We start from the raw sequence: 22,689 nt of genomic DNA, 5'->3' as shown, positions 1-22,689 counted from the left end.
ATTGTTTTATTTAGTGATATTGTCTCTTCTTTGCCAAGGATCTGGACTCTTACTTGATCGAATTTGACATTTAGTCCTGCAAGAAAATCAGAAACTCTATCTTTTCAATAAAGTTCTTTAGGGTAGTAGTATCTTCTGGACATTTAGTCTCAATGCATCTGTAGTGATCTAGTTCTTGCCATAGGTTTTGTAGGAGAGTGGCATACTCTATCATAGTCTTGCTTCCTTGTTTTGTTCTCCCTACTTTGATTTTGATTTCAAAGATTTGAGCAGCATCCTGAGCTTTTGAATATGTTTGTCTGGCAGCATCCCAAATGTCCTTTGCAGTGGAAAGGAACATAAATGTATTGTTAATTTCTAGAGTCATGAAGTTCCACAACCATGGCATAATCATGGAGTCCGCTTCATTCAATGCCCAAAAATTAGGATCTCCTTCTTTTGGTCCTCCTCCGAGTAGGTGGTGTATTTTTACTTTCCCTTTTAAGTAAGTTTTCACAAATTGAAATCACTTCAAGTACTTCTTTCCATTTATGCAATAGGAAGGTTGCATGCTTTGGAGGTCACCTCGTCCTTGGTGCATCATCGACTCCTCAATTTGGTCAATGCTCTGGGAGGAATTAATTTCTGACATTTTGTGTCGAATGATTGTAATGAAAACTATTTGTACGATCCTAGGTAGCAATGAAGGTTTCCTGAAAAAGAAAAATTCACTCTGATCTTTAGTCTTTGGCAATAAAGGCAGACATTTTTTCCTCCTTTTTTCCTCTTTTTTTTCTTCAAAACTTATCGGTTCAATAAACCAAACCGAACCGAGTCTATAAAAAGACTTGGCTACCGACCTTCTTCTCGGCTTAATAAACTGGTCCTAGACTTCTTCTTGGTTTAACAGAGCAACAACTAGGGCACGCCATACTAGCCTTATTCCACACACGAGTTGCTCCTGTCTTCGTACCGTAGGTCTTCCGACGGCGGCGTGAGGGCAGCGGCGGCGGAGGCTCTGTCTGTTGCTTGCGTTCACGCGGAGGATCGTGAGCACTAGATCTTCAACAATGAAGGCCATCCCCATTCTCTCTGATGCGGCACTAGATCTTTGGCTCTGATACCATGTTAGAAAACAAGAGGTTTGAAACAAAAAGGCTTGCGTTATTCCATGATTTTTTCCCTATTTATAGATCTATACATGAAATCTTAATACATAAGCAAATAATTACATAACTCTAATAGAATCTTTCCTAAATCAGCTACCCGAATATGAAAAGAGTTTTGGCGTGAGTCATGCGTCCCACGGATCATGCACTATAGATGTTGGATCTTATTTGCACTGAACTACAGGATTCTAATGCATAGCAATGATGATGACCGAAAAAAAGGATGCATTTTATTTCCTTGCTCTAGGCTAGTTTAAATGATTTGACATAGTTTAAATCATATTGTAGTTTGTGTTTATTTTGATGGTTGTTCTAATTTGGAGACAAGGTATTGCTAGAATTATATGGGTGCAACATAATTTGAAGTGCAGAGTTTGGATAGCTGGTTAATTGTGGTTTTCTCCTTTGGTGATGGAGGTTTGGAGTTCTATGGACTCGGGCGGTGGCTTTTGTGAATTTAAGGCTCTCCAGAAGAGAGTTTTTTCAGCCACTTATGTACAACATTGATTGAAAATATTTAAAACAAGCTTATACGTATCTGCAAAACCCTCCTGATTATTTCTATATATTTGGTGTATGGATTCTTGATATTTGAACCCTTGCTAGGCAACTTCATTCCACATACGCATCCTAAGTTTTCAGGATTGCTTCTGCGAGCCAGGCATGGCAATGCGTCATTGAACATAATATGGGTTGGTGAAGTTCTCTAACCCACATAAAATGGTTTTTGGGGAGGCCATACTTGTTACGTGTTGCTGTTATTGCTTGTACAAACTGGATGGCTTGTGCCACCTTGGAGAAGATTAGCTGCTATTAATTATGTTTTTTTGCTTTATCGTCCTTTTTTAAAATAATTCCAATTCTTCTTGGATATGGCATCTACTCGTTGGAATTTATTTTCGAATTTTTCTAACTGAAGGTTGATTTCGATTTGACAATGATTACTCCTGCTGTGCAGCTTGCAGGAAACACTGCTCTAGCTATTTCTCGCAGGTGTTCTCTATCGTTGAGAAGCCTGGATCTTTCTTTCTGCCGCAAGATGTCTGATGAGGCTCTTGGATTGATTGTTGACAGTTGCTTGAACTTAAAAATTCTAAAACTATTTGGATGCACCCAGGTATATTTGTCATCTGTATAATTTTGTCAAGATTGTCTTTTTGACTCCCCTCTTAAATTAGGCTTCACAATTTTTAATGACTTGTATATTGTCACAGTCAAATATGTTTTTACCTATTTTGACAGTACAAATCTAATTACATATTTGTTACTAAATTGTGATTACACCTTAATTGCATCAGTGATTGTGGCCTCGGATAGGAATGTAATATAAACTTTGATCCAATCATTTGCCATATCAATCACTCAATTACTGCATCAATCGCTACATGTAAATTATGGTTAGAGATATGTACAAATAGTTATCATAAATGCGAATGCTAAGCTTTGTAAGTTGTGTAATTTGATTGTGTTGATCAATGGGTTGTATTGTTGCCTCGTACCTCAGTTTCATCGGTCGAGCTCCTCCAGCTTGGTTTTGAGTGTTTTGCACACAATTTTTTTCCTTACAATCGTACAGCGTTGCGGTGCTATGTACTCGAGCGATGCAACATTGCATTGTCTAGTTAGAGGCAAACAGAGAGCAGAGCGCCGCAGTGCTACGACTCAAGCGAGAGACAGAGCAAAGCATTGTGGCACTCCAGACTCATTTTTCATGAAGGGTTGCATCTCTTGGTTTTTTTGTGTTTCTATTTGCTAATTCTAGTATTCGAATGGTGCAAGTGTGAAGCCAGATAAGGAGAGAGTGAGAGATAAGAGATATATGTATTATTTCTACTGTATTTTCAGAATGAATTTTCTGGTGTTGTGTGTTTCCATATATATATATATATATTTTTTTTTTTTCGATATATATATATATATATATATTTTCGGTTTCAAGTTTTTCCATGTTTAAACATTGTCATTGTTAGGTCCCGAGTTATGGATGAGAAAAGTGGAGGGTTATGTTAGGTAGTCAACAACCAGTATAAAATTTGTCGAATAATCATGACGTTAATCCTTTAATACATTGTGTTAATGTTAGGGTTTCCTAGAAGTGAAGCGCTATATGGCCTGAATAAGCATTGACGCCCGGGCACAATGATAAATAAGCATGGGTTCCCATATCACGGATGGATGTGGTCAAAGAATTTAGTCCATGAAAGTAGAATTAGGATACAACTTGAAATATAAGTTTTCTTACAAACAAATTAATAGAATTAATAGATATCATGATTCATGGGAAGATAAATATCATTTGCACTCATGAAATTAAATGAGTTAAAGAGAAGATTAAGGAGATTGGTACTTTAGGTTTTAAACTATGGTATTTAGATAGGAGTCATACTAGAAATGGGAATGGGATATGTGTGATTATAGATAAGGGTTTGAAGAAGAAAATGATAGAAATTAATAGAGTTGGAGATATAATTATAGCTTTAAATATTGTTAAATATGTTATAAGTTCTTATGTTCTTCAAGTAGATTTGGATGTGTTTAAAATTAAAATTTTGAAATTACTTGGAAGAATTAATACAAAAGATGGCTTTTGAAGAAAGTGTTTTATTTGAGGAGATTTAAATGGACATTTTGGTAGATAGGTAAAAGATTTAAAAGCATTCATGGTGGTTATGTGTTTGGAGCGACTAATGAATGTGGTAGGATTATATTACATTTTCTTGTAGCTTATGATTTTATAATTGTTAACATCTTATGTAAGAAAAGAGATGAACATCTCATCACTTATAAGAATTGATATAGTACAACTTAGATTGATTATTTTCTTATAATAAAAATAATCATTTACATTGCAAAGATGGTAAAGTTATTTCGAGTGAAACTTTATGTACTCAGCATCGCTTGTTAGTTTTAGACTTTATGACGAAGGGGAGAAATATGAAAAATAAAATAAAATATTGTCTGAGGATTAGATGGGGGCAAGAGTTAGATTAAAGATTTTAAGATTATGATTATACATGAAGAAGCTAATGCTATGTGAGAAAAAGTAGTTAATGATATTAAGAATGTTACAAAAAATGTGATTGGAGTATAAAAAAAAGTTCCTCATGTGCAAAAAAAGATAAAAATTAATAATTTTTGTTATAAAAATTGGTTTAGTTGTAAAAACTCAAAAAAAATTAGGAAAGGTATAAAGAGGCCCGTAAGAAGTCTAAGAAAATCAATATGTGATGCAAATAATTTAGTTTTTAATGATTTATATAATATATTAGATATTAAGGAGGGCGAAAGATGTATGTATAAGTTAGGCAAGAAAAGAGATATGAGAAGGATTTAATTAAGCACATTAAGGATGAGGATAAAAAAATATTTTTATTAGAAGAGGATATTCAAAAAAGGAGTATCAGATATTTTGATAAGCTTTTCTTTAAAGATTGTGAGAATATGATTGACGACTTTAGTGAGCTTAGCATCCTAAATGAAAATCGAGTTTTTTATTTTTATCGACATATTAGTAAAATCAAAGTTAGAGAGGCTTTAAAGAAAATAAAGCTTGACAAAGTTGTTGGACCTGATGATATTCCATTAGAGTTGTGGAATGCTTAGGAGATGAAGTAATTTTTTAGCTTACGAAACTTTTCAAGACTAAAAGGATGTCAGATAAGTGGAGTGCGTTGATTTTTATTTTTAAGAATAAAAGTGATGCACAAGAATGTGCGAATTATAGAAGAATTAAGTTAATATGTCATACTTTAAAACTTTGGGAGAAAGTTTTTGAGCATAAGTGGGTCTGCTATGTGATACTAATGTTTCTCAAAATTAATTTAGATTCATGTCGAATAGGTCTACTATAAAAAGCTATACATTTATTGAGAGGTTTGATGGAGAAGTATAGGGAGAATAAGGAGGATATACATATGATATTTATTGGTTTAGAGTAAGTTTATTATAAAGTTCCAAGAGAAGCGCTATGGAGAGTTTTCGAAAAGAAATGGGTTAATAATGCTTATACTTGCAAGAATTATTACTTGTGTTCAGACTCAAAGAGGTTGGACCAAGTATTTTCTTATTTTAGTTGGATTACATCAAGGATCAGCTTTAAGCCCATATCTTTTTGCTTTAGTCATGGATGTTCTTACTAAATATTTGTAGGATAATGTACCATAGTGTATGTTTTTTGCTGATGATATTCTTCTTGTTGATAAGAATAGAGAGGGAGTTAAGTTAAACTTGAATAATGGAGGTCAATAAGAGTATATGTTTTAGATATCTTAGGTCTATTTTCCAGAGTGTTGTTGAAATAGATGGGGATAATATTAATAGAATTCAAGTTGGATGGTTAAAGTGGAGGAATGCATCGGGCCTATTGTGTGATAGAAAAGTGCCCCTCAAACTCGAGGGAAAATTTTATTAGCTGGTGGTGAGACCTGCAATGCTTTATGGCATAGAATGTTGGCCATTAAAAGAGAAGCATATAATTAAGTGTTGCAGAGATGAGGATGCTCGAGTAAATGAGTGGCTTTACTCTTAGAGATAGAATGTGAAACGACCATATACGTGAAAAGGTTAGAGTAGCTCCAGTGGTATATAAGATTAAAGAGAGCCGCATTAGATGGTTTGGTCATATAAAACGTTAGCTTTTTTATGACCTGGTTAGGAGATAGATTTGACCTATGTTAAGAGATATAGAGGTAAACCTAAAAATACTTTGTTAGAAAATATTAGAAATGATTTTTTTTATTAGATTTAAATGAGAATTTGACTCTTAACATAACACAATGAAGAAAGAGGATTCATGTAGCCAACCCCACGTAGTGGGTTAAAGGCAATGTTGTTGTTGTTATAGGTTTTTCCACATTAAATCATATTGTTCTTTCTTTCCGTTGCATGTTTTTACTTATTTGTTTTGTTGTGTGGTTTTACTTTCCCAACAAGCTTTTAAAGATATAGTTAATTATTTCCCTCTCTAAGACATGATTGAGCTAATTATTAGACAATTATTTTTAAATGATTTATGTTCTCTGTATAATGAGTAGAACCAACTAGAGGAGCATGAGAAATTTAGGTTTGTTTTCAAAGCGATCACTCGTCTTTGTTTTCTCAACAAAGACCTAAAAAACCTTGGTGAACTCAATGAAGATTCACAAGGATTTTGTCGTCTTTGTCATATGTCAACCCATGAAAATCATAAATTGGACATTATGTTGATTGCGTCGAATCATGTCAACTGGCTTGTTCTTGGTATATGAGTCAAATCTAAAATTTGCATTACCTAGGATTTTCAGTTTTAGCTATTTGTTATGAGAAAGAGTTATGGTGACACATTGATGGAAGTGATCCCACACTTGAACAATCGAAATTGGATCAATAGTGAAATAAATATGCATGAGTTATGAGGTTAATCTTAGGATCCATTGATTGAGCGAGAATTTCAATCACTTTATATAGGAGGGAAAGGGGGCATTTAATTGATCAATTAAATAAGCCAACATTTCGGCCAATCAAAATAAACCAAATCTGATGTGAATCGTGTAGGAGTTGCTTGCTGAAATTAAGACGGTAATTAAATAAAGCGTTACCACCACAAAGTTATCACTAATAAAGTAAAGGATTAAAAATTCTAAGTAGTCGATTTGCTTAGGCGAAGATGTGCTTTGAAATTAACCAAGCAATTCAAACAAAACCCAATGATAAAAGGAATACTTAATTCTTATAACAAAATCCTATGCTTAATAATGAGAAAATTCACCTCGAGCACCTTCTCACTCGTTCACTCTTGGCTTTAACGACGGAGAAAGAACCATACAAGGACGGAGAGCACCACTACGAAGAAGGAGACGAAGGTCTTCGTTACCAGAGAGGTAGCCGCCGGTGGAGGTGGTGGTGGATGGCGGTCGATGATTGTCCAATCGTAGTCCTGGAATTGATCGTCTATGACATCCATGAGAGTGGGAAGGATACGATTCAAATAATCTTCAACAGTGTCGTCGGAGTCAAACCCGACGTCGAAGAACGGTGAACGGGTGATGTGGATGTCGTCGTAGATGTCGAATACCAATCCACTATCAATCTCGGGATCGACCATACGTCATTGAAGTGGAGGTGGAAGGGCGTCATCTTCTTCTCTTAGCTTCAAGTGTTATGAGCACCCAAAATTTCCCAAGGGAGGGAGTAGGGAGAGGGGCGGCCAAGGTAGAGAGAGGGGGCGGGTGACTTGGGTGAGGGGATTTAGATTAGATGGGAGAAGAATGAGGTTTACTCAAATCTGAAATTAATTTCTGATTTTGAGTAAATTTGGAGGAAATCAATTTGAAATTGATTTCAAATTTCAAATAGAATTTAGGAGGATTAATGGCATTTAATGGAGCCCATCAAGAGGGGGCCGGTGGGTTCAAGAGAGAGGGGGAGGAGGTTATTTCATAACCTGAAATTAATTTCAGGATTTTGAAAGAAATTAGGGGGAAATTAATTTGAAATTTGATTTCAAATTAAGGGGCCATTAATGCATTGATTGGGGAATTAAAGGGAGTGCCCATGCATGGCCGGCGGGTCCAAGAGGGAGGGAGGAGGTGTGGAGCAACTTATGAGCCTTCCAAATTAGCACATAAGCATTAGAAAAAGTTATTATGAAATCCAAACCAATTTGAATTTCAAATTGGTTTGGATTTGAATACTTTTCTAATTTGGCTTTTGACAAATTTGAAAATTTTGAGACTCAATCAATTTTGAATTTCAAAATTTGAAACAAGTGGTGGAAAGGGAAAGGGGTCGGCGGTTGAAGATTGGGGAAGAGGTGGTGGAGGAGGAGTGGCTGGCGGCTAAAGGAAGAGCCGGCGGGTTGGATCCCCTAGATGGCCGACGGTGGGGTTATGGAGAGTGGTGGGTAGGGGAGGGGGAGAACAAGAGGTGGATAAGGAGACAAGAAGATAAAATAAAGCCACGAGTCGCGGATGCTTCAAACGACTGGTGGGTAATGCGCTTCGCTCACCTTGAGCTCAATCACCCTCTAGCTCTCATGCAAGAAGAAGAAGAAGCAAAGAAAATTTCTATTAATCAATCATTAACTTAATACAAAGTAGAAGACCACTCTATATAGGTCTCATCAAAAGAAAATAAAATGACTCAAATGCCCAAAGGGCTACAACAATGACTCAACATCCATAAGGGCAAAATAGTAAACTGAAAAATCTAAAATTAAAAGATACATGGAAAAACATTAGAAATATAAGCTCCTAATCGTAGCCGTCGATCTACGATTCCTTCGCCGGTAGACCTGCCTAAAATGTCTGTCGATGACCTCATCAAAATCAGCTCTAGGAGAAGTCGAGGTATCAAGCACAAGAATCATCAAAAGTGGAAAATCAAAACAACAAAGAGGGAGAGGGGAGGAATCCCATGCAGTCAAATCAGCAAGGGGAAGAATCAAACAGTCAAAATGAAGAGGCAAAGAATCCCAAGCAACTAAATCAATAAGGGGGAAGAACCAAACAGCCAAAAGGAAGAAGGGAAGAATCCCAAACAACCAAATCAGCAAGGGGGAAAATCGAACAACCAAAGAGGGGAGGGGAAGTATCATCAAACTCAATGGTATGAACCAACCCGAGAGCATTGTACATAGCATGATCATTGGTTGTTTTTTATCATAGGGCAATACAAAAATAAAATACAGAAAAAATTAAAAAAATACATACAATGTAAATTTTTTACTACATCAATTCTCCCAGTGTGGAAGAATCTCATCTACTGATGAGAATACTTCAATAATATGTTTGTAGATATCAGGACGCAATGCTACAACTCTTCAACTTCAATCCAAGAACAGTCAGTTAGAGGACGTCCACTCCATCTAATAAAAAATCGTTGGAGCCCCCATGTATTGTATGGGTAGTATGAATATCCACAACATCATCGATAAGATCATCAGTGGTTTGAACTGGACAGTAAGGGGCAAAGTCTCTATGTTCACAAAATCAGTCAGCTCTTCATCATATGTAGTTAGATCGACAATATTAAACACATGAGAAGTTCCTACTGAAGATGGGAGATCCAATAGATAAGCATTTGTCCTCAATCTTTGAAGGAATCGAAAATGACCAAATTTCTTCGAACTTAATTCGCAAAATGTGCCAACTTGGAAGTGTCGTCCTCGAAAGCAAGTCATTACTAAATCTACTCCATGAAAATAACATTTTCTCCAATGTTTGTCGACTGTTGTCTTATATTTTGCATTTGCCATACGAAGTTTTTCTCAGACCTGTTGTTGGATCGATTGAATGTGTTCAATAATTTCAGTAGCTTCAGCATTAATTTGACCAGGTATAGGTAATGAAGTTTGGTCCAAGATGTGGGGAATGGGTTAGCCATAAATTGTTTCAAATGGGGTTTTTCCAGCAGATCGATTAATGGAATTACTATAAGCAAATTCGGCTTAGCGTAAAATCAAATCCCATTGGAAAAGTTTTTCTCTTGCAAGACACTTAAGAAAATTTCCTAAACTTCTGTTTACTATCTCAATTTGTCCATCTATTTGTTGGATGATATGCACTACTGAATTGAAGAGTAGTTCCTAATTTTGATCAAAGTGTTCTCCAAAAATGACTTTAAAACATGGTATTGTTCTCCAAAAATGACTTTAAAACATGGTATCTCTATTAGAGGTAAAAGTTTGAGGTATGTTATGTAGTCGCATAAGTTCTTTAAAAAAATAATTTAGCAACATGAGATGCATCAGAGGTTCTTTTACAGGGAATGAAATGGGTCATTCTATTAAATTGGTCAACGACAATGAACACAATCAAATTTTCGGGCTGTTATAGATAATCTTTAGATGAAGTCCATGGTGATATCTTCCCAGGATTTGTTTGGAATCAAGAGTGTATATAGACCAGTGTTTTGAATTGTTCTTTTGAATGATTGACATGTTTAACATTGTTTTACTAACTTGGATATATGTTCTCGCATGTAGGGCCAATAATATCGTTATTTAACTAAGGCTATAGTTTTTCCTTGACCAAAATGCCCTCCTAATCCTCCACCATGAAGTTCTTAGATAAGTTTTTCGCATAGAGAGCTTTGGGTGATACAGAGTCTAGTTCCCTTAAACAGAAATCCTTGTTGAATGGTAAATTGAGCAGAGGGGTCAATTCTGGAAGTACAACATGATTCCCAAAGATTTTTAAAGTTTGGGTCTATGGCATAATTATCTTTTAAAGAATCTAGGGAGATCACAATTGGGTGAAGAGTTACCAATGAGTGGGCTCGTCTGTCTAAGGCATCAACGACTTATTCACAAATTTGGCTTTGTGTTTAAGATGAAATGTGTATTCTTGTAGGAATGATGTCCACTTAGCATGTCTTGGATTAATTTTTTTTAGACCCCAAATATTGTAGTGCTTCATGATCGGAGTTTAACACAAATTCCCTTTAAATATATTTTTTTAAATAATGGTCTTATTTAAGCAGGCTATGCTCAGATGAGACCATAATGTATACAAATTCCCTTTAAATAAGATAACATCTCTAAAATTTTAAGGCTTTGACAATCGCATAAAACTCTACATCATAGGTTGAATATCGGGATCAGATATGCCAATATGGGATGTGTCACAGTCTAATTCAAAAATCTTGTCAAAATTTGGCAACCTTAGAATAGGTGCTTGGCTCGTTTTTATTTTAAGAAGTTGAAATGCTTTTTCAGCTTCATAGATCCACCTAAAAATTTCCTTTTTATGACAATAAGTGGTGGGTGATATCAATGTGCTGAAGTTATTTATAAATCTACGATAGGAAGAGGTTAATCCACCAAATCCTCTAACTTCACTGAACTTCATTAAGATTTTTCGGAGTCGATCAGCTTCGGATTGCTTCTATTTTAATGGGGTCTATTTTAATATCATATGCAAAGATAATGTATTCAAAGAAGGTCAAACTATGTGTTATGAAAGAGCACTTTTTTAAGTTGATGTACAAACTTTATTCTCTTAAGATTTGGAGTACTTGTTTCACATGTTTAAGATGGTCGTTGCGATAAGTACTATACATTAAGATGTCATCATAATAAACCACAACAAATTTTCCAATGAAGGGACGTAAGATATGATTCATAGTTCGCATAAACATACTAGGTGTGTTTGATAGGCCAAAGGGCATAACTAACCATTCGTAGATGTCTTCCTTTGTTTTAAAGGTTATTTAACACTCATCACCGGGTTGTATTCAGATTTGGTGATATCCACTTCGTAAGTTAATATAGAGAAAATTTTGTCATCGCTGATGTAGGAGGGGGGGGTCTAATCCACTTGGATTCCTTCTTGTCCTTGGGCTGCTTGCTGTTTTCGGTTTGGTGAAGTTGCTGCTCTCGGTTGGGCCTTGGTTGTTTGGTGTTGAGCTCAAAATTTTGGATTATACTTGAAGTTAGCTCATTAATGATTGAGCTGAGGTTTAGCTCAATGATTGGGAGAATAAATGCACTTCTTAGCTCATTAATTCAAAAAGGTATGCTATTATTTCAAGGAGTTTATTATGGAGTGGACTTGTTCCTCTTCCCCTCCCTTTGCCTTCTCGGTTTTCCCTTGCTAGTTGGTTTCCCGTGCGCTGCCTCTTTGTCTCCTGTGCTGGCTTTTCAGGCCCCTTGCTGGCTGGTTTCCCGTGGCCTGTTGCTTTGTCTCTTGTGCTAATTTTTCGGGTCCCTTGCTGGCTGGATTCCCGTGGCTGTTTGAGGGGGAATTCCATGGAATTTTTCTTGTTTTCTGTGCAGAAAATCTGCTGTTGTCTTACTGTCTTTTGGCCTTCTATATTTCATGATTTAATGAGATTATTTAGTAGTTTGTAGTTCATCATGTTCAGTAGGATTCATACGATAGTGAGGCAGGTGGGGTAAGTTTGCTCCGTGTATAAGGTTAATATGATGTTGGATATCTCTCATTGGAGGTAAGGAATTTGATAAATCTTCAGGAGTTGTTTTTGCATATTTGTTGATTAGTGGTTGTATTGCTACATGGATTTCTTGGTTTATGTTAGCCTTTTTGCCTACCAAGAGATAGATTACTTCAGAATCTTTGAGTTCATTTGTATTGAGAAGCAATTCGGGAGTGGCTGAGTTTGAGGTTGTTTGAAATGTTTTAGTTGGAGGATTAGAACTATTATTTTAGGGATATATAGTGAATTCTTTGTTACCTTAGGTCAGGGTGTAAGTGTTTTCTTCCCCATTGTGAATGGTCTTATGATTGCCAAGGTCGACCTAATAAAATATGATACACCTCGAGTAACATGATGTCTCATAATACTTGGTATTTATAAAATTTTTCGATTGTGAGGTTGATCAGGCATTGCTTGGTGAGTGGGACATCTCCTCCTTTAAACCAAGACATCTTGTAAGGCTTGGCAAGAGGTTTTGATTTTATTTAAAGCTTATCCACGACACAAAATTTAAAAACTACCACTATCAATCATGAGGGTACATAATTTTCCTCCTACAATGCAAGTGATTTGAAAAATGTTTTGTCTAAGCCATTGATCTCGAGTATCAGTTCTGGAGGTCAAGAGGCGACAGCTAACTAAGTAATGATTCCCTTGGTCATCTTCAACATTTTGGTTCCATGTCTTCCTCATTTTCTTTTTCAAACTCATCCTCTTCTGATTTTTTAATGTTATCGTCTTGTTCAATGCAGTTGGCTCTAGGGGTTTTTTTCTACATGTTGTTGATAGGTGACCATACAAGCCACATTTATAGTAGGGTCCAATTGGTTTTGCTCCCATTAACCGTTATCCTTTTCCATTAAATTGGGGTTATGATAGGAAATAGTCCAAAATAATGGAAAATAGAGCAAAAACTGTAGGAAATCTGGGAGAAAACACTTGAAATTCACTAATAGAAGATGAAAAACAACACAAGATATACGAATCTTCAATTCGAGAGGATGAACCAACTCTCCAATTCTCTAGCCAAACACTAGAGCCTAAGCACCACACAAGAGATCCCAAATTCAGATTCAAAATCAAGATAACCCTAACCCTAGTCAAAAGGAGATTACTTAAAGCAAAAGACAATTAGTTAATCCCTAAATAGACCCCAAATTTGAATTTTCCCTCCTAAACCCTTGCCCGAATCAATGATTGGCCCCACACAATGAATTTTCTCTCCAGATTCAAATAAAGTTTGATTACATGATGAAGATTTAGTTGATCTTGGATTGACCACCTTAGTCCATTGATGTAACGAGTTATAGTTCATTCTTCAGTTTCATTTAAATCGTTTCGGGATTGCAGTTTATAAAATTGTTTACTTTACTCTTCTATGGATCGGTTTGCTTGGCGAATATTATTGTATTCTTGGAATAAGGTTCGACATGATTAGAAGGTAAAAATTTTACCCGTATTTTTTCTTTTATTCTATCCGAGGCTTGAGTTTTCTCTTTGCCTCTTCTTGCTCTGTTATTCTGAAGAATTTTCCACCAATTTAACGCATGACCAGTCAACTTTAAACTAGCAAACCTAACTTTTTTATTTTTGAGGATTTCTTTCAGTTCAAAAAAATGATCTATTTTATCTATCCATTCAAGAAATTGTTCAGATTTTAATTTTCCTTCAAATTCATTGACGTCAAGTTTAATCTCGTGATCTCACTGTCTATTGTTCTATTTGGTTTTGTGGTGCTTCGACATTTTCGTTGTTTTGGGTATTGGCATTGTTTAGATTTAATGCAGTTAGAGTAATAGCCATTACTTCCATTTATTGTTTTAAGTTAGCCATTTGTTGCATTATCATATGTTGTCAATCTGCTTGTTGATTATTTTGATTATTCATTATTTTGTTTAAAATAGAGTCTTACAACCTAAGTCTTTGATATCAAATTGATGCAATCTAAGTTCCTAAACTTTTTAGAAGAACACTTAGGCACGCAATTAAGAAACTTCCTTTCAATAACACAAACAAATACAAACTGAGAATTAGAAACTATTTAGAAAAATCATGTAGGAAAGAAAGATACAAAACACATAAGCAAAAGCAACCCTCAGATCAACCACGACTAGTCACCTCACATGCAATTCACAAAACTAGGGAAATGTGCTCAAAGAAAAGATCTAACTAATAATCCACCACTGAAATTTTGATCCGACACAAGTCTACACAGGCAAATACCAATAAAACAGGATAACAACACCACCTCACAACTCATAATATTTAGAGAAGAAATATACAAGTGAAAGGGAAACTGTAAAGAGAAGAAGTAGAAAGAAGATCGAGAGGAAGTATTAAGATATAAGGGAAAGACTAGCTCGCAAGCCACGAAGAACCCTTGGGTTGAATTTTTCTTCTCCAAAAACTGTCCTCAACAAGAAAATTTCAGCCACCTTATATAGGAGGGAAAAGGGGCATTTAATTGTTCAATTAAATGAGTCAACATTTCAGCCAATAAAAACAAACAAAATCAACTCTTAAAGAAGAAGCCGAAGCATCAAGCACTGGAATTAGCAAAAGGGGGAAATCGAACAGTCAAAGAGGGAGATGAGAGGAATCCCAAGCAGACAAATTAGCAAGGGGGAAGAACCGAACAATCAATGGATACAATGATACACGAGCATGTAGGCTTATGATTAAGGAGTGTCAAAATTTTCTACAAAAAGACATTCCAATTCAACACAAGCCGGAGTTAATGCTCAAAATTAGCCGAAGTTAATGATCAGATTATTAGGTTATTAGTTTTGCAGCCATAGAGAAATCTAAGGTTACTTTTGAGGTGATTCAACAGATGATAATTTAAGCCTTGTTTGCTTTAGGGTATCTACTATCTTCATCATGGTTTGTGGATTTTGGTGCTTTTGATCATATGATTGGCACTTCAATCTACATCATGGAGATATTAATCATACATTTATAGATCTTCTTATATCTATTAAGGTCTCCACTAATTTCATCTCGATAGGGAAATTGATCTATAATAATTTTGATATGTAGTTTTCTCGTAATGGTTGTACTATTTAGGATCAAGAAATGGGAAGATAAGTGTTGACCTCCACTCAAGCAGCCCAAAGAAAACAAAAAATAAAAATAAAATGTCTGCTAAATCATTACATACATGTCGATATCTAGCGCCCATACACTGTTCTCTGCCAAGATCCTGCCAGTCTCATCTCTGTAAACATCGCCGAACCATCTCGTCTCCCGCATGCTAAAATCCCTCCCATTCGCGTCGTTAAAATGGGACAAGAGCAAAGCTTCTCGACTGCTCTTTCCCACACACGACCGAACTCCCTCCTGTTTGCAAGTCTACCACCTCTTGCTCTTACTCTACCCGAACTCATCTGACCCAACGATCCTCTACCCCTACACTAGCCGTGAATCTTTCTCTTCCCTCTGCCTCTCTTGACCACGTTCCCTCTTGTCAGATCGGGAGATACGACATCTTGATCGGAAGAAACAGTGGGAGCTCACTGGTTGTGAAGGAAACTTTCTCCCTCACGCATTCTTCTTTGGCCAAATCCCACAAGCCTTGCCTGACCCCCCTTTGTTTCTCCGGCCCATAGAGAGAGAGAGAGAGAGAGAGACAGAGACAGAGAGAGAGAGAGAGAGAGAGAGAACCTACCTGTACCGAACCGATTTCGCCTCCTTCAACGACCTTCTCTTCTTGTTCGATCCAAAGTATTGACAGGATCTCGCTATGAAGGTAATTTTCTTCCGTTCCGAACCGACTTCACCTCCTTCAACAACCTTCCCTTCTTGTCCGATCGAAAGTAGCGACAGGATCTCGCTGTGAAGGTAATTTTCTTCCTTTCGTTCGCTTCTTCGGCCAGGTCCTGTAAATCCATTCATCCACATAGAGGGGAGATGGAAGTTTAGTGCTTTGTGAGATTTAACTATTCCCTGCATCATGTTTGATAGGATTTCACCTGAACCCTGCTTAAACCCTGTTGTTTGAACAGGATTTAGTTTGAATATTGCTGTTTAAACACAGTTTAGCCCAAATCCTGTGTAGATCCTGTAGCCCATCAATCCTCTATTAGGTAAGATGGATTCAAATTTGTTCCCTTAGATAAACATTCATCCCATGTCTACAAGATCCCCTTGGACGAAGCAACCCATGGTTGCTGACAAGAATCTTTCTGTCGGGTTGGGTCGACTACCTCCTCTGACTAAGTAGACTAGGGACCACGATGGCCCAGGACGATGGTACCATAGGATCTTGATCGGGTCCATCATCCGTTCCCCTACCATCCGCTTTATGTGAAAGATGGTAAAATTTTCATTTTTAAATATCAATTCTCAAACCCTTACCTAAGCTCGTGCTGCTACTATATACTAGATATTGTGTATTTCTACGTATCGGATTGACGATTAGTCTTAATCGAAAGTTCTCTCTCGTGATCGGGAGGGGTAATTAACTATAGGGTCTTGCGCCTATAAGAAACCAGAACTCAGATCATAAAGTCCTCATAAAATGAGGGCGAAATCTCTGGGTAGTGTCTTATCTACAAACCCATCTGCTTTCCAAAATTATCCCGGAACTTAATCCGTTAAAATTCCTCATGAAGAAATAACAAAGCGGGCGGAGTTCGGGGCCAAATTTTCGGAGCCTACAATGAGGGGTGTCAAAATGGGTCAATGGTCAGTTTTAGGTTCGATCCAAAATTGACCCAACTCAAATCCGGTCAACTTGACTTGTTTAATAAACAAGTCAAACAAATGTGGACCCGAACTTGACTCATGCATTTAAAACTATATGTAAACTAACGAAGAGAGAGCCTTTCTTGTTTGATAATATGGTAGTCGTGCTGGAAATTATTTTGTTTTGATTCATAGTGATTTATTAGGCATCACTTATGTTATATCAAACGCAAATTATAATAATTGTGTAACATTCATTAGCTATTATATTAAGTTTACATGGATTTGCTTTCTTCATCACAATTATGAAGTATGCACTATTTTTCAAAATTTTGTTACTTATATTGAAACTTAATTTTCATCTGTTATCAAAATATTGATATCTAATTCAAGAGGTGAACATATGTTACTTGAATTTCAAGATTTTCTTTAAAATATGGTAATACTTTCTCTGAGATTGTGCCCTTATTTACCTCAACAAAATGAATATAAAAATTACCATCTCTTAGATATGGTTGGAACTTTATTATTGGAATCTTCAGTTGCGCTTAAATTCTCAATTGAAACATTGAAAACAGTAATTTGCCTAATTAATCGATTTGCAACTTACATCTTAAGAGTTTGACTGTCCTTATTATTGTCTGTTTAAGAAACATCCTAACTACAATGAGTTGCATACGTTCAGTTTTTGTTTTGTCCAATTGCCACTATATAAACGTCATAAACTTTTCGTTCATTTTATTAAATGTGCTTGTATGAGATATAAAACTTCCAATAAAGACCATCTATGATCCAGGCTCCAAAAAGTCTCAAATCTGTCACCATGTTGTATTCTTTGACCATCAGTTTTTCTTCTATTTCAGTGTTTAGCCTTGGAAATTTTATATCCTTCCTAATTTTTATGTAAACTCCTAGTCTATAAGCATTCTGAAGTGATATACATTAATGATGAAATCAATTATAATTAGAAGCATGCATAAATAATTACTATAATTGTGAATATTTAGCTTTTAAAATATAATTAATCATCTTTTTATTATAATGTATCTGGTTAAGCAATTTAAGCAATTCACTTTTTTTCCCCAATATAATGAGTAGAATCCTCTTCTAGAGGAAAAATTACCAGATTCTAATCACGTGGGGATGTGGATTTTTTCCTCTCTTGTACACAGTATGTGTATAAGAGAGAAAATTCACGTTTTTTCTCATGATTGGAGTCCAGATGAAAAGCTACGTCCAAACTCTGCAAGTAATAATTCCTCCTAGAGGGCAAGCAATTGAAACGTCAAATATTATTTCTTTTTTGCATTGACATTTTTAGGCTTCGTTTGGGACAATTTTCTTTCTACTTTTTAAAGCAGCTTTTTAGTACAAAAATTTTTAATTTTGAACTAGAAAGTTGCTTTAAGAAGCAGAAAAAAAAAGTTATCATAAACGAAGCCTAAGGCTATGTTTGGGACGACTTTCTTACTGCTTCTAAAAGCAGCTTTTTAGTGAAAAATTAAAATTTTTGTACTAGAAAGTTGCTTTTAGAAGTAGTAAGAAAGCCGTCCCAAACGAAACCTAAGGCTTCGTTTGGGACGGCTAAACGAAACCTAAGGCTTCGTTTGGGACGGCTTTTTTATTGCTTTCTAAAACGGAGTTTTAGTACAATTTTTTTTATTTTTGTAGTAATACTCCGTTTTAGTGGAGTTTTAGTACAAAATTAAAAAAAATTGTACTAAAACTCCGTTTTAGAAAGCAATAAAAAAGCCGTCTGTCTTTCTTTATGCTTCCTAAAACAGCTTTCTAGTACAAAAATTTTTAATTTTGTATTGGAAAACTGCTTTAAGAAGCACTAAGAAAGTCGTCCCAAACAAAGCCTAAGTCTCACTCAAATATATATATAATTCAGAGTTTGCTCAATGATTTGACAAAGCGCTTTTTCGTTGCAGGTTACCAATGTTTTCTTGGAAGGGCATTCAAATCCTCTTGTAAAGATAATTGGTCTGAAGGGCTCAATCTTAGATGAAATAGAGGTTCCTGATTTCAGTTAAAATCCTTCTAAACTTAGTTGAATACAATGACCTGCTCACCAAGTAAATTTGTAAAAGAATCTCTGTTTTGTTAAGGGAACTTTGCCAAGAAATATATAGGGAAGTAATCTACTTTTTGGTGCATGGTAATGACTGGGATCTAGTCACACGTGCACCGTTCTTTTCACATGCGTTAGTTTAATAGTGGGTTGCCTGTACATGTGGGATTTCATTTTTAATTCCGAATATATTATATTTCAAGGTATACATGAATTTGACCAAATGCCTAGGCTCAATCAGCTGGGCAATATTGCCATGCATGTTCTTAATTGCTGAAGTTTTTGAAGGAGCAACATAATAAGGGAATTTCTTATATCAGGATGAAGTTAAGGATCTTGGAGAAATTATTCCGTGCGGAGTTTGGACGGAAAGTTTCCGTTCGGATTATGAGTGTATATACTGTTACAAATAATGTGTACGTAATTTGAACTAAACTATGTAAAAAAATTATACTATGTACACTCACAGTTCGGACAGAAATTTTTCGACAAGACTCTATGTGGAATGATTTCTCATGATCTTGAGTGTGTGGTAACATTATATAACATACTGTATAAATAGTGTGTACATAATTTAAATCAAATTGTGTTCAAACTATGTACAAAAATTATATATAGTATGCACAATTAAATTTCAGACGGAAGCTTTTCGTTCGGATTCCGCACGGAATAATTTTTCAGGACCTTGGGTGGGTGGTAACTTTATATAAAAAAAGATTTTTTTGGTTGATACGATCAATTACTTTAAGATCAATGCTAGCCCAAAAAAATGCAGAAGTAGAAATAATAATATTTGCAACATCACAGCCTTCAAAAAAAGCAAGGAGCTTTGTTAAAATTGTGTCTGAAGTTATTTTTGATATGTAGTGTAGCTAAGAGTTTACCTAATAGGATTTTCTCATGTAGTAAGAATTTGTATTTCAAGCTCTCTGCTACAAGAAATAAATCTCGCTAAAGATCACAAACTTGTGAGAAGTTTTTCCTATAATTTGAATAATTTAATGTACCAAGAAATGATTAAGGCTTTGTTTTTATTATTATTATTTTTTTCAATAGAATTTCTTTTAAAAAATAGCTTTACAAAGAAGGAAGAAAGCTGTCCCAAATGAAATTTAAAAATATATATATCTAGATATGGATACGTATATCTAAATCAATGCTTTAAAAATCGGACTGGCCGGTCCGACCGGTTCAACCGTGAACCGATCTGACAGCTGGTACGGTTCAATCTGAGAACCGGCTTTCAAACAATCATGAACATTGACACATGTCCAAATAGGCATGCATAAATTGCATCCAACCTACTTAAATTCGATAAATTTGGTGTAACCCATAAATTATTTTAGGCCAATCATTTTATAGGTCTAAAAAAATTTTGGAATAAAAAAAATCGATTTAGCTAATCTGATTATAAATATTGCAGGTTTATGAATTAATTAAAATGAAGAACATTTTCATATAAATATACAGAATTTTATTTTTACTTAAAAATTATTTTCATATTTTCTCAAATGTAAAATTAGCCGCAAAACAATGGTCTGTGGACAAAGCTGAAGACAAATATTCAAAAAGAAATCACGGTTTCGTAGACCTGTGCCTGTGATACTGTTCGCGGAAATCTCTGGCAGCTTCCGACATCAATGGAGGACGCTCCCGTTTCGCCAACTCATCGAACGGATCTTCCTGCTCTTCCTCTATCATCTTCTCCTTCCTTTGATTGCTATAATCCCAGGACCCGAATCTCATCGGCGACGGCGAAGGCGACGGTGATGTAGTCAACGTCATCAAGCTTCGATCTTTAGCTGCAATCATGGAATCCTTCTTCAGTGGCGCCGCTCTAAAGCTCGACGGAGACGGCGTCACTGCCATCAAGCTTTTGTCGTTCGAAGCACGCAGGAAAGGATTCTGAAAGCTGGTAGTGAAAGCCTGATTCTTATTAATCGGCGATTCCTGGTTCAAATTTCCCAATTCTTTTGCCTTCGTTCCTTCTCCTTGACATTTGATGCTCAATTCATTCATGCTTTCAAGCAGAGCAAGCTCCCAGTTTTCCGAGTCCATTGAACCTCCTTCATTCCTTGCCGGCTCCAGGATCAGCTTCTTCAGTGGACTTTTAATCTTTGCCGCTTCACCCTCCTTCAATAACTCTTCAAGCTTTTCTAGAAGAGAATCGGTAATCTTGATCAGGCTTGGGTATTCAGATTGCCTTCCGATTCCCATTTTCTTGCATCCGGCGTAGAAATCTTCAATCTCCTTAAACTGCTTCGCCGAGGCTTTGCTCGCTTGGAAAATGTGAGGCCATAAGTCAATGGGGAGATGTAAGAAGCTATCTAGGAGAAATGAGATTCCGTCGGCGATGTCACGGTAAAGGTCGAAGCTTTCGCGGACGACGGAATGGAATGTGAGTCGGACGAGGCGATTCGCCTTGGCTTGACCGGTAGGTCGGGTCCCCATCGCCCGATCGAGGAGGCTCTGCCAATGTCCGATTCGATCCACGAGAACAGAAGGCTTGAGGCTTGAAACAGGGCAGCGGCGCGGGCGCCGCAAAAGCTTGCCTGCAGCGGAAGCTTCCAGCCGAGCGTCAAGGTAGAGCGCCAAGGTGCGCACAAAGGCTGTGAAGTCCCACGGGGAGGACTGCCCGGATTCGTCGCGGAAGCTGGAAAGGTCGAGGAGGCGGCGCCGTCCATCTTCTCCGGTGGCAGCGAGGGCTTCGCGGCGGAAGTCGGGACCGGCGTCGGTGATGCCGCGGGAGATGAGTAACATAGACTTGACGGCGACGATCCAATTGCGGGTGCGGGAGAGTCGGCGGTTGATGGAACGGACGGCCCGTTCCGGCGAGGAGGAGGCGAGGAAGATAAGCTCGGCGACCGTTCTCTCTTCAGAGGGGGAAGGATCGTGTGAGGTGGCTCGGAGAACTGCGACGTGGGTGTCGGAGGAGCCGGAGATTAATGCGAGGCTGAGGCTTGTGTGGTCCTTCACGGCATCGATGGTTCGCCGGAGCTTGCTCGGCATGGCTGTGAAGGCTTGGCGCGTCCGAGCAAGCTCTGGTTTCTCGTTCTAGTTAGATAATGGAATGCCGGAGAGAAAAAGAAGGAAGGTTTGTTTTTCTTCTTTATTAAAGCTCTGGTGCTAACTATTTTTTGAATGGATTCTGGCCGTTGGTTGCTAACGGGGGAGAGAGGAAAACTGAAAGAAGATTAAAGAAAGGAAGAGAGCTTGGTCTAATTCCTGGCCAAATAAAGGTTGTGTAACCTGCATTTCAAAAAAGAAATTTTATAAAAATAAACAAAAATATATATTTTTTATTTTCAGAATGTTAAAAGGCCAGTTTGTATAATATTCAATATTTTTTAACAGGATAAATACAACATATTTCATATTTGGCCAAATAAATTATTTAATCTGCTGCAACAATAATATAAAGTAAAAAAAAAAACAAAAAATTTTATCTTTTTTATTTTGCTTTAAGAAAGCCCATCTTGCTTATTTCGATGGGCCACCAAAGAAAAATGGGGCCTTTATTTTGGAAAGGCCTTTGTTGGGGAATCCCAATTGGAAAAGATTTTTTTTTTTTTTTTTCAAGTTCGTTTGGAGCTTTGTTTTTTTTTTTTTTTTCAAGTTCGTTTGGAGCTTTGTTTTATTGTTGCTTTGCCTAACATACTCCATTGCTACAGTGGTTTGAAAAAAAAAAAGTTTTGAACCTTCTGAAAAACTTCATTTTTATTTTAAATTCTCTTATATTCTAATAAAATTAAATTACAATTATCACTCTTATGTATTTATCAAGAACCTCAAATTTGGTTTGGTTGATATGAATTTAGAAGTTATTAGATTTGTTTTAAGATAAGTGCAATATATAGAGAATCTATC

At 36.5% G+C, this 22,689-nt stretch overlaps 2 protein-coding genes across 2 annotated transcripts in view; one reads left to right on the top strand and one right to left on the bottom strand.

Annotated features, from left to right (window-relative positions):
* LOC110094205 overlaps positions 1–19,028 on the top strand; it is a 37,571-nt gene extending 18,543 nt beyond the window's left edge. Inside the window, exons 5-6 of the mRNA XM_020819382.2 lie at positions 2,107–2,265; positions 18,683–19,028. Of these exons, the coding sequence (XP_020675041.1) occupies positions 2,107–2,265; positions 18,683–18,784 (261 nt within the window). The 3' untranslated portion in view covers positions 18,785–19,028. The remainder of the gene's footprint in view (positions 1–2,106; positions 2,266–18,682) is intronic.
* Positions 19,029–20,326: 1,298 nt separating this feature from the next.
* LOC110094195 (clathrin coat assembly protein AP180-like) lies at positions 20,327–22,048 on the bottom strand. Its single transcript, XM_020819367.2, has one exon. The coding sequence runs from the start codon at positions 21,829–21,831 to the stop codon at positions 20,398–20,400; it is 1,434 nt and encodes a 477-aa protein (XP_020675026.1). The 5' UTR covers positions 21,832–22,048; the 3' UTR covers positions 20,327–20,397.
* Positions 22,049–22,689: the final 641 nt, after the last annotated feature.

This window comes from Dendrobium catenatum, unplaced genomic scaffold (assembly GCF_001605985.2).
Source record: "Dendrobium catenatum unplaced genomic scaffold, ASM160598v2 original_scaffold_117459, whole genome shotgun sequence".
Classification (NCBI taxonomy): Eukaryota; Viridiplantae; Streptophyta; class Magnoliopsida; order Asparagales; family Orchidaceae; genus Dendrobium; species Dendrobium catenatum.
The sequence above is the reverse complement of the archived record's forward strand: the minus strand, read 5'-3'. Positions and strand labels throughout refer to the sequence as shown.